The sequence below is a fragment of the Urocitellus parryii genome, chromosome 1 (genome assembly GCF_045843805.1).
Source record: "Urocitellus parryii isolate mUroPar1 chromosome 1, mUroPar1.hap1, whole genome shotgun sequence".
NCBI lineage: Eukaryota > Metazoa > Chordata > Mammalia > Rodentia > Sciuridae > Urocitellus > Urocitellus parryii.
In genome coordinates, this window is record NC_135531.1 from 163,824,361 (window position 1) to 163,836,593 (window position 12,233).

At 46.4% G+C, this 12,233-nt stretch overlaps 1 protein-coding gene across 1 annotated transcript in view; it reads right to left on the reverse strand.

The window, feature by feature from the left end:
* The window catches only part of LOC144256713 (butyrophilin subfamily 1 member A1-like), a 30,591-nt gene that overhangs the window by 13,478 nt on the left and 4,880 nt on the right, over positions 1-12,233 (reverse strand). The window contains exons 2-5 of the mRNA XM_077802149.1: positions 10,206-10,553; positions 9,414-9,599; positions 6,034-6,315; positions 3,388-3,501 (exon numbers count right to left, since the gene is read on the reverse strand). Coding sequence (XP_077658275.1) covers positions 3,388-3,501; positions 6,034-6,315; positions 9,414-9,599; positions 10,206-10,553 — 930 coding nt within the window. The remainder of the gene's footprint in view (positions 1-3,387; positions 3,502-6,033; positions 6,316-9,413; positions 9,600-10,205; positions 10,554-12,233) is intronic.

A 12,233-nucleotide genomic window follows, 5' to 3' on the forward strand; every position in this document is an offset into this window, starting at 1 on the left:
TTGTCTTGAGTAGACCTAAGAAAAGAAAAGAAAGATGGATTGATTGGTAAGACTCACTGGGGCCTGGGGGAGCTGCCTTTCAGCTCACAAGAGCTCTGCAGATCCAGTTAGATACCAGGTCCCCACAGAGTTCCTATCTGTAGTTGAAGGAGCCCAGAAATGTCCACATTCCTGTCTTCCCCAACTATAGAGAGCAGGGTGCAGGAAAAAAAGGGGGGGGGGCAACAGAAAAAAAAAAGCAAAAATCCAGGAATGGAGTTCAAGGCTTTTACCTCCAAGCCCAATGTTATGAGGAAAGCAACTTTGCCTGCTCTGGTGCAGACTCTTTAGTGCTTTACCCATTGTGAAGTGAGTGGCCCAGTGGCAACAGTTCTATTCCACAGCTGTGCCTTCCTCACCTCTGCTTCCAGGCTCTGCTTCACACCAAATGGAACCTAAGCATTAGGCAGAGGATCCCATGCCTCCACCCCAGCTCCAGATATTCCCTAATCCACTTCTTCCTTCTGGGAACTCACATCTGACAATGTTGCATATTAATGAGCCACACGATGTTTGTCTGTTTATGTTTGGCTTATTTTTCTATGTAGTATTTTGAAAGTTTAACTCTATTAGAGAATATAACAGAACTTGTTTTTTGTGTCTGAATCTATGCCATATTTGTTCATCCATTCACATAACCTTGGATGCCTGGGATGTTGATGCCTGTGGCTCTTGTGAGTAATGCCACAATGGATGCTCAAGGGCAGGTGACCCCTGTTGTTGACTCTGTGGGCACACACCTGAGGGGGGTGCTTAGTCCTAGGATAATTCTGTGCACAGCTTTTTGAGAAAATGCCAGGCTGCTTTTCACCAAGACTGCAACATTTTAAATCCCATTAGCAATGTGCAGGACACAGAAGGAGGAGGAGGACCCAGACCCGCTCCCTCTTTAGCAAACTTCTCAAGGGAACTAGCAATGGGTGGCGTGAGAACCACCTCACACCCTCAGTGACCTAAGGTCCTCCCATTAGCCCAGCTAAGGAGTCTGACCACCTTTCTGTTGTACAACCCTGGGGACCAAGCAGAACACAATAGGCCCTAGTGGTAACCAGACCAGGTCCCAACCACTGCAGCATCCCTGGACTGGACCTCACACCAGCCACCAGGAAATTTAGAAAGTGGGAAACGTTACTTCCCCATGGGAACTAGAGTCACACCTGTGCCGCCTGTGCCCTTGACTTCTCCAGACACCTTGACACATGGACGCTTCTCAATTAATGCACGATAACGGATAAATGCCCACATTTCAGCATGAATATAGACATTCCTTGATAAATCAGTCATTTTTGACTTGAGGGTCTCACTATGTTGCCAGGTTGGTGGAGCCATCCTCCATCCTTAGCCTGCCAAGCTGGGACCACAGTTGTGCACCACCACACCTGGCTCAAGTCATTCTTTTTTTATATTCTCTAAGTTTTATTTCTGATTGTTTTCAATAGGCAATGCATGTGTGTGACTCCCAAATCAAAGGGATACATAATAAGATACACTTTGTGGGGTTCCCTCAAATCTGTGCCCAGCTACTCTACCCCCAAAACCAGAAGCCCTTCCTGAGTAGAGAGGTGATAGAAACCAATTTGGGAAACCCCAGGCTGTCCTCATTTTATTTCATTTTTGATATGAATACTAACAGGGATCTCTTTCATTCTAAAAAAATGTTTAATTTAGACAAATATTATGTAGTTACACTCTCTACATTTAACCACTTTCTATACTTTCTTCAAATTTGGTTTATGTAGAATCAACTTAATAAGAGTATATATTCCTTTTCCCTCTTTATATGATCAATCAATGTGATAAGCCTATTTCACACACTTTTGGGTTTAATTTTGTTTGAGCTGAAGGAGTGCATATGTGGACCCAAAACAATGTATCTTAAGAAAAGAGCTTATTCAGTGTAGTTAAACAATTGTTTTGGATATATACTCTGATACACACACTCACACACACTATTTGATATTTTTTCTGTAGTTCAAGCTAATATAATTATCGAATTAAAATAATACAAAAGGGAAACAGTGAAGACCGTAATTTGAAATTTGAATGAGATATTTTGAATAAAGGATGATTGGTGACATTGAAGTAGTACATTTTGAAAAATTTTCCAAATTATTAGACATGTTGTCAAATTATTTGATCAATAAGCAACATTCTTCTTATATTTTTCAACTGAATTCTTTTCTGGCTTCCAAATACTATTTTTGGTTCCTTCAAACGTCTCTCCATATTAAAAAGAAGGTAACCTGTCTTCTAAAGTTGCACAACATTAGTAACATCACGTTTTGGGACAAGCCATGTGACACTCTGGGCAGGGCTCTGTCAAATGTCCCTTGCAGGGACTGGAGGCCCAAGAGCAGCACGTGCACAGGGCAGGCATCTCTTCCCACCCTGGTTTCTGTCCACCCTGTATGAGTACTCCCTTTGCAGGAGTAGGGGAAGTAAATCGTGCAGCTGGCTCTTCAGGATACTGCAATGGGGTGAGCATCCGTCAATAGAGGGGTCTAAGGCAGCCACATCCTGGTCCTACAGGAGGGCTGGTCAGGGCCTGGACAGCACTGGCATTGATGCTTATGGAGGGAAACTTTCCAACAAACTGGGGGACATGCTGGAAGGCAAGGCCTCAGCTCTTCTTCCAGCCCTCCAGGGAGTGATTCTTTCTGAGAAGCATTTTCCCTTCACTGCCCACAGATGAGCAGTTGGTTCCCATCCTGCACAGTTCCCTGGGCTACCCAGGTTTCCAACAGCTGGCTTCAATCCCAGCACTGCCCACCTGGAGTGAGAATCAGGGCATGGAAATGAATTGTCTCAGGAGATGCTTTCTTTGGAGACTGGGAAAAGGTAGGCAGGCACATGCAGCCCTGGCCTGAGTGTAGTTTAAATCTGTCAAAATCCTGTGACTGTTCCTACAGGAGTCACCTGAGCCTGATCCAGCATGCACCTTTCAAAGTTAGAAAACACTGGCACTCTGAGGACAGGAGAAGATGCCCTAAAGCTGACCAAGGGGTTCTGCTAAGAGAAAATGCCACAGCCTTTGGCCATCTTTGGATGGAGAGACAGATAAATAGACAAACAGACAGACACATACATCCATAGGATGTTCTAGTTTTTGAATGCAACTATTTAAGTGACAGATCTGAAAACAATCCTACAGACACACACACATGTTTCTCATGACGAGGTGGCTGCCTCAACCAGGAAACCTGTCAACTGAGAAAGACACAGGCCAGAAGGTGAAGGTGAATTCTGTTTCCTGTTCAGGCTTTTCTTTCTCAGTTTTAATTCTGAAGACTGCCCCTCATCCACTTCTGACTTTCTTGCACAGCAGTCCTTCAGTCTGTCCCCACTCACCTTTGTCTTTCCTGGCAAGCAGGAACACAGCACAGATGGCTGCATCGAAGACCAGGACAGAGATGAGCACGGCCAGCACCACCATCCAGGTACAGGAGCTGGGGAACAAGCCCTCTGCAAAACAGGACATTCTCTCAGGGTCCCTGGACCACGTGTCCTTCTGGGGACACTGTCAGGAAGGGCCCAGTTTCCCAGTCCGGGCCCCTCTCCTGGTAATCTGAGGAAACAGGGACCCTGAAGAGACTCCTGCTGCCCTGTGACTCCAGAGGAATTGAGCCACAGAGGATTTATTTTAAAAATTGTTAAGATATTTTAAACACAGTGAAGATACAAAACCAATTCTTCAGCCACCTATGTATTAAGAACATTTCTTCAAATCAACACAAAATTCTATATATCTATGGGGTGCCATATGAAGTTTTGATACACATATGCAGTGCTTAGTGTTCAAACTGGGTTAACATTCATCTCTCTTCAAATAGTATTTCTTCTTGGTGAAAACATACAAAAACCTTTCTGCTAGCTTTTTAAAACTGTGGTGTACTTCATCATCATCTATCGTCACTCTACTGGACAACAGAACACCCAGACCAATTCCTTCTTTCTGACTTCTTCCCCATTGACTACCTTTCCATTATTATTTAACTTACATTAGCATCTCTGTGTTTGTGGCTTGTAATTATTTTTTAATAAGTAATATCTTCAAAAGTACCACGTTTCTCCTTCTGTCCACTTCTCCCCCCTACTAGGTCATTCCTAAGGGACTTTGTCATGAGGCCTCTCTATGCAATTAACTTTTACATATATGTATTTGTGATCCTAGTAATAGTGCAGAGGAGTCCTGGGAGCTTCTCTAGGATCAGGGAGGGGTTGTGATGTTTTGGCAAACAGGTTTTCTGTTCAAGGTTCTAGAAACAGAATTCTACTTTCCCTCAGGGCCTCTTCTGGAATGGCCATGGCCAGCAGTTCAAAGTGACTATTGGGCAAATATTTTAACAATGGGTTGGTTCAAGAGAGGCATCAAGGCCACTCATTGAAGGACTATATTTAACTATAAAGCACTGTATACTTGGAATTCTGTAAGAGAGTACATCACTAACTACACACCAAATGTAATAATTATGTGAGTTGATGAATGTTAATTAGCTTGATTAAGGCAATACTTCACAATGCATGTGCATATTGATGTCACCTATCGTACCTTACATAGGGGACCTTTACTGCCAACACCTTTTACTTAATAAGATTTGTTCAAAACAGGCCTTAGGACACTATTGTTGATGGATTACTTTGATCCAAAAATCTTAGCAAAAGGCTTATAAATGAATCAATTGGGAAATTATTACTTATATAGTAATTGCTTCCAACATAAATATGAAGAACTATATTCTTTTTCTGTTTTATCTTCTACATTTTCGTTTTCAAAAACTCTGTATTACTATAATTTTTGCTGCTGTAATCCCAGCTCAGCATTTCCTGTTAAATGTCTATTCCTTTCTCCACTGAGAAGGAGGATCCATCCCTTTGCTCTCTTCTGAGCTTATGTTATTAAGATTAATACTTTTTTAAAAAAGTAAATACTCCTCTGACATTAGTGCTTGTCTTCTTCATGATTCCAACTTTTCAAACAAATGTGACTTCCCAGACTAAGGCATAAAAGAGTGTTGACCCAAAGTCCTTCCTTAGTACTGTTCTAAGAAGGAGGAATACGAAAGAGGAATAAGGAGGAGGAATATGAAATAAGCCCAGTGTCTTCAGGGGCTTACCCTCCCACGATGACGCGCATGACCAAAGTCACACACAGTGAGTGGGAAACTTGGTACAAATGCCTCAGGCATGGCTTCCCAGAGGGGACGATGCTAATGTCTGAACATGCAGGTGTGGCATCCAGCTGGGTACAGGGAGGAGGATGGAACAGGAGGGTGAATGTCCAGAGCCCTGCTGTGGACCTGCAGGTGGGCAGAGAGGAGGTAGCAAAAGGTGACCCTGCAGGAGCCAAAGCAGATGGGGGTGTCAGGAGCACCTCTGCAGACTTGCAGACCTCAAATCCAGACATTTCCTATTAAAGGACTGTGCACTGAACCATCTGGGAAGACTTCATGCCTGCACAGTCGCTGTGGGAGAGTGTAGAGCCTATGGGGTCTTTCTGTGCCAGTGGCATGACTGCATCAGCTAACCTCAAAACACTCTAAGGGGAGACCCTCTCATTCCTGCTCCCTAACACCTGGGCACTGGGAACAGGAAGGTCAGTTTCACCCAAATCTACAAACTGGAAAACGACACGGAGAGGATTCCCTCAATTCATCAGTGTCAACTGCACTGCACTTGTTGGCAGTGGTTTCCATGGGCAGTGGGCTGGATGGTCAGAGGAGAGCACTGGCAGTGTCCTACAATGCTCCCTTACTCTCTGAATGCGTTCACACATGCAGGCATTCATATTCTTGTAAAATAAACTAATGGCATTTCTTTGCCATGGAGAGAATTATAAAACAGGACAGAAGACATGTTTTCCTAGCTCTCTGGGTAGGAGGAGTTGCAAACTGGTGGATGGCTGCATTCTTCTGGGTTGTCCGTGGCGGGCCTTTGCTAGCCACACCCTCTCTCTCAATGGCCAGATCTCAAGAATATGATGCAGAGGGCACTGACCTGCTAAGGAGACACACATTCCCTTCTGAGAGCTGAGGACCCGGTTCCTTATGAAGCAGGACACATTTGCACTCAAGCTCTTGTCCACCATGATGGAGGTTTGCACTTCAAATAAGCCGTCTCCATCTGTCGTCTTGGTTTCTGAGGCTGGGGTCACGTGCTGCTCCAGAGAGTCCTCCCAGTGTACCTTGGGCTCTGGATACCACCCTGTGGATGTGCAGGTCAGCTTCAGGCCTTCAGCATCGTCAGTTTCAACATGAATATGAGGGGTTGACCCCGAGCCTGGAAAGTGAAGAGGCAGACACAGCTTCTTCAAGTTCTGAGCCATTTCAAGTGGTGTGAACTTACGTCTGCTGGTCATCTTTGTAAACTGGGAGTGGGACTAAAACCAATCAATCAATCAATCAATGAATAAATACTGACCACAAAAGACTTTAGGGGGAATAAAGTAAATCACCCATGTCAACATTTAACATAGGAGTCCCTATCGTCTTTTTTATTTTCCTCTCCACCCTTTGAAGCCATACTAATCATTTTATCTGGTTATTTGGAAAACTGGACACCAAACATGTTATCAATCCAAGAGCAGCCTGTGCAGCTGCCCTTGGTGGTGCTGAGGACCCAGTGGGAGCCCACATCTGGCCTCCAGGCCTCCATCCTGGCCCTTCTCAGAGGAGCTCACCACTATGTTCCTGGACATGGTCGGGGCCCTCCATCAGCATGGCCATCCCTTGCTGCACAGGCTGCGGAGCACTACGTGGCTGGCTGAACCGTGGCACGGACTTGCCTGTCACTTAGTTTCCATTAGGTTTAAATGTGAAAAGCAGTTTGCACCCAGCAGCGGCCACTCTGGACCATGCAGACCTGGGCAAGGTAAGCCTAGCTGTGGCTGCAGTGCAGGGAGACTGGGAATCATCCCTGGTGGTGAAGAAGGAGTCCATGCCAGGGTGGGTGCAAGGTCAACAATGGACTGTGGAACCTCACAGGTCAGTTGCTGCGGCAGACCTGTGCCCAACACCCTTGCACTTGAGGTAGGAAGCTCTGCTATAGGACGCTCGTTTGCAGGTTAGTGAATAATCACAATCTTAGCTAACAGAAATAATAAGATACAAACAAATGTACGGGGGCCAACCCGCCTGTTGTGGGTTGAGTTCGGTTTCCTATAAAGACATGGTCAAGTCCTCACCCTAATACCTGTGAATGTGACATTCTTTGGTAATACGATCTTTTCAGATAATTGGTAAAGACTAGGTTGAGTTGGATTATGGTGGGTCCTGATCCCATATGACTGGCAACTTTTTAACAAGAGAAAAATGTTAGACCCAGGGACACAGGGACATTAGCCATGCAGATGTGGAGTTCGAGATTGGGTGGTGAAGCTACAAGCCCAGGGACAGCTGGGCTGCCAAAAGCTGGATCAGAAAGGGAAGCTCTCCCCGGGGGCCTTGGGGCCTCCAGAAATGTGAATAAATCTAGATAAATAAACAACTTCTCTTGTTTCAAGAAATCTCCTTTGTGGTGATTTGTTAATGGAAGCCCTGAGAGTCTATTGATGACTCTCTCATGTCACCTCCCCAGGCCTTGCTAATTGGGCCCTAAACAAGCATCCAGAGTGAAGATTGAATGTTCAAGCCCATGGTGACCTTCACAGCAGGGACCTCAGTGTCTGAACAGGAAAGCGTCATTTTAGAAGCTGAGGGCTTTGAGAAGCAGTGGGGAACGCCTGCTCGGCCCAGCGGCCCCATTTCCTGTGCTGACATGGAACAGCACAGCAGAGTCCATGGCTTCAGCTCTCGGGACAGCAGCTCCCTTTCCCTAGGACATGGGTGACACTCTCAGCGCAGGGGCTAGAGAAGCCAGGGAGTAGCTGGGGCTCTATAATAAGAACATACAGCTCAGCATACAGGGCTGCTCAGTGAAGGAAACAGAGGGTAGTTTCCACTTGTCCCTCCTGGCCCTTCCACTTGAACACATGTCCCTCTGTGTCTCATCACTGGCTGTGTCCTCATGAGTTCAATAAAGATGGGCTTGTGTTTCATATATTCTAAAAATACAGAGCTCAGTTAGCAGGACTTTATAGAAACATGGCGACAAGGTGCCATATTTTCTGGGGATAAGAGAGTAAGATCGTGCTCTGACTCAGGCCACATACTGTCCCCTCTGTTACCTATTTTGAGAATCTGAGATATTAACTTTGAGACCATGGTTTTTGCTAGTGCAAAGAGACTGAGGATATGACTTGACACCAAGGCTTTAAGTGGTATTTCCTCTCTCCTAGAGGAGAATTTCAACATCTGCCTGCGGCTCCCCAAAGATGTTAGTCCATGGATCTGTGCTCCTGTGAAGCTGGCTGGGGAGTGGGATAGGGATGAGCCTTGGCTTTAAGAACTCAGCTTCAGAATTCACTGAAGGCTGGGGTTCTGCAAAGATTTGCACCTGCAGCACCCATGATGGTTAAAGATGGGGGACCGCATGGGGTCTAACTAAACTCAAGGTGTGGGAGAACCTTTTCTCTAAGACACACAGTACACTGGGGCTGCCCAAATGGATGACATCTCCAGCAGGCACTGATTTCTGACCTTGAACCAAACTTCACTCCTCTAGGAGGGAGGAGCAGGTGAAGACATGTGGGCCAGAAACCACACAACCTAGACCACCACAGGACACTGAGGCCTTCTGGAGAAGAGGGCCACAGGCTCAATCCAAGGACCTGCGGTTCACCTGGAGCTGGGCTCTGGTGAGGCCTCCTAACCTGGCGCAGCAGCCACCACCACGCTGCATGGTGTGGAGTCCAGTGGGTGTGACCCAGAGGCTCAACCCAGAACACCTGGTCTAGACAGGCTAAAGGACATGCTCACTGGGAGGAGGTGAAGAAACAGGCTATTTCATTTTCCTGGCTTAAGTAAAGAGAACAGCAGGTTCTCAGAGTGATTGTTCCCACTGTCATCACCAGGACATGAGGGAAACTGCAGCCTGCCTGGATGTGTGCCAAGGGTCGCTGCCTCAAGTAGGCAGCAGAGAAGCCTTTCTTTGGAGAAGCATCTCATGTTTAGAAACACATTTTGTCACTTACTATTCCAGTATTTATACCGTGATGGCCCTGAAGGCCTGTGATAATTTGGGAAGGCCTGGCCCTTCATGAATTCTGGCTTCACCATGTGCGTGCTGCGAAAGTTTCATCCTAAATTCTATAGCTACTGAAATACCAAGCATTCCACCCGCAGAGAACATGAGGAAGTCAGTAACCCCCTTTGGGCACAGTGGGGATCCAGAGCATGATAAGGAGCCCAGTGGAACTCATTGCTATAGCTAGTGCTCCATGCCAACAGTGCCCTAGGGGAGGCTGACATGAGTTCCACCTGTTTTCCTCAGCATTCTACCTGCTCTTTGTGCTTGAGTGGAAAGCTCAGTTGCACTTGCCCTGACTTGGGGAAGCCGTGGGAGTGGAGCATCGGGGCTGCCCCCTGTTTGATACAGGAGATGAGCAGGTCCAACCTGCCCTGGCTTCAGAAGCTCAGTATGCTCAATGCCCTCTGATGGTGGCGGCTGGTTTCTCATGAGGCCCCCTATGAGGAGGGAGATACAAAAACTCTTTCTGAGGCCTTAAGATGTGTGTGAAGGGGGCTAATCCAGGCTCAGCCTCTCACTGAAGCTGGACCCTTCCTTTCTCCTTCACCTGGCAGAACAGACACTTTCCTGGGGTTCATATCTGAGCAGGAACAATACAGAAAGGCATGAACTTATGCACGGCCCAAGTAAACCAGAAGGCAAGGGTGGGAAGCACCAGGATTGTGCTGGATGTGCATGGAAGTGAGGTGCACTGAACTCAGGCCTGATGGTGGGTTGTGGAGTCTCTCTCCCTCTGTCTGGCTCCTTGTGGGGTTTGAAAGCCCAGGCTGTGGGCTTCTGGGACCCATCAGAAATGAGGCACACTAGAATCCCTCCACTTCCCTCCCTGGAATTATGTTGACCATGCGGAGATACAAATAGATTCCTATTAAAATGTAAGAAAGACAAAAATAGAGCATCACACTTCTACCTTTCTTGGCATCATATCTAGCATTTGTGTAGCTTTGTGCAACTCTGTCCATACATGATGGCATCAATCTGGATCTTGATAAAACAGAATATCAATAAAAAACTCAATCAGAGCTTCTTTTTGACAGGCTCACCTCTGACCTCCACGTGGAACCATGCTTCATTGTGGTAGGTGGAGCTTACAAATAAACACATGTAGTCCCCTTCATCTGCAGGGTGGATGGGGTGAATCCTCAGGGCCACCTGCCCTCTGGTGATGTTCTCCCTCAGGAGCTCGGTCCTCCCATGGTACTCTGGCCGCTGCTGCTCCAGGTAGTCCTTGGAGTCCCTGTAGTAGTGCACCAGGCCCGAGTGGTTGCCATGGAACCACCTGACTTCCATGTGCTGGGCATCTGTGGAGGGGCTGAGGTGGCAGGGGAATTCTGCCCCTGCTCCCACTACTGCTATGACTGGTGACCGAGGTCCCATCACGTGGAATTGTCCTGGAAATCAGGAAGATAAAGCGTCATGGCCAAGGGCTGGCAGGCAGGGCTGTGACTGTGTGATGAGAGCAGAAGATCAGCTCATGGACACACCGAGCCATGGCCAGCTAGTGAGCAGGGGATGCTGGAAGGCAAGGTGAGTTCAGGAGGTAACACGGGATGTGAGGGTGGGTGCAAAGACCTGGTCCTTCAGGTGTGCTTTCCCAGGAGCTAAGAACTGAATTCAAATCCATATGCATAAATTTTGATCTAACAGAACCTGCAAAGTTACAGAGTGTGGTTCTCATTTTACATTGGCATAAACTGAGTCAATGAATGCATGAGGGACTTGTCCCCAATTGTCATGACCCAGGTTCAGAGAGTGTTCTAGCACCAGCAATCTGAAGGTCTCTGTTTAAACCTTGGATTACTCAATATACAATACATAGTACATACAACAATGTGTACTGTGAAACAACTAAATGCCATGATTTTGTGTGACGAATAAAGGAAACACTATGTACAATGCTATTGCATTTTAGAAAACAGGCATGAGAGCATCTTTACAAAAACAGTCTAAGACATTGCCACAGCTTATATCTAAGGTTAGGAATTATGAAAAGTGAAAAGATAAATGTAAATGTAAGTATTCAGACAATGTTTGATCTGCCTGGTGGCAAAATCAAAAGTGTCCTTCCCTCCCTCCCTTTCCTCAGAGCATCCCTTGAAGAATTCTGGAAATGTAAACCCTTTCTCTTTCTCTTTGGCAGGTGTGATTTTTTTAAAAACTGCCTCAGCCTCCTGGACTTTGACAGCATGGGGACCTGGAGGGGGGCCTTGCTGTGTGGGCAGGGAGGGAGGCTGCACCCTTGTCTCTGTCACCTTTCAGCCTTGTCCTTGATTGTCAGGAAGTTAGGAGCAACTCTGTAGTCAGCAAGCACAGGGGACATTCCTGGCCAAGGAACTTGAGATGAACAAGATGTGGGACATGGTGCTGTCACACACCCTGACTTAGGACAAGGGGCCTTCCTGTTGCAGAATGTGAGATTACTGCACCACGTTGGCTGGACTAAATCAGTGGACAGGCTTCTTTCTGAATTGCTCTTGTGTCAGAGAGTTAATTGTGTTACAGTCAGTGAAACTGGTCTGTGGTCTGAGAGGCTCATTGCTCTCTGAATACTTTTCTATGGCATTAAAGAGAAGTTTTGAGATTGTTGGATATTTCATTTTTAATTATTTCCCTGTTATATGATTTTTATGTAAGTATCATATTTTTCTTTATGGCCTTTTGTGTGCAGATAACCCCCTTGCACATCAAGTGCCAACTCTCAACTTTCAGCCTCCATTTTTTAAAACATGAACCCTTTCTTATAAAAATGAGGGGAAGCTCCTGATATTAACATGAAATTTATTCTTTCTAAATAGCTGATGTCTTTTCTTCTTAGTGAGCAAGGTGAGACCGTCTTGGTGGCATTAAGGTGTTCAGTACTTCAGGAAGCATCTAACGAGATCGAAGGACAGGAGGCCTGGATTCCACACCTGCAGAACCTGCCTTACAGACTTGGAGGAGATGCTTGATCCAGGAGTGGGGACCCCAGTCTGCAGGTTGTGCTGAGGCCTAGGAAGGAAACAGCCAGTGCAGGTAGGAGAACAGCACTAAGCACTCCACAGGCTGCACACAGAGCTCAGGGCCTGAGAAGC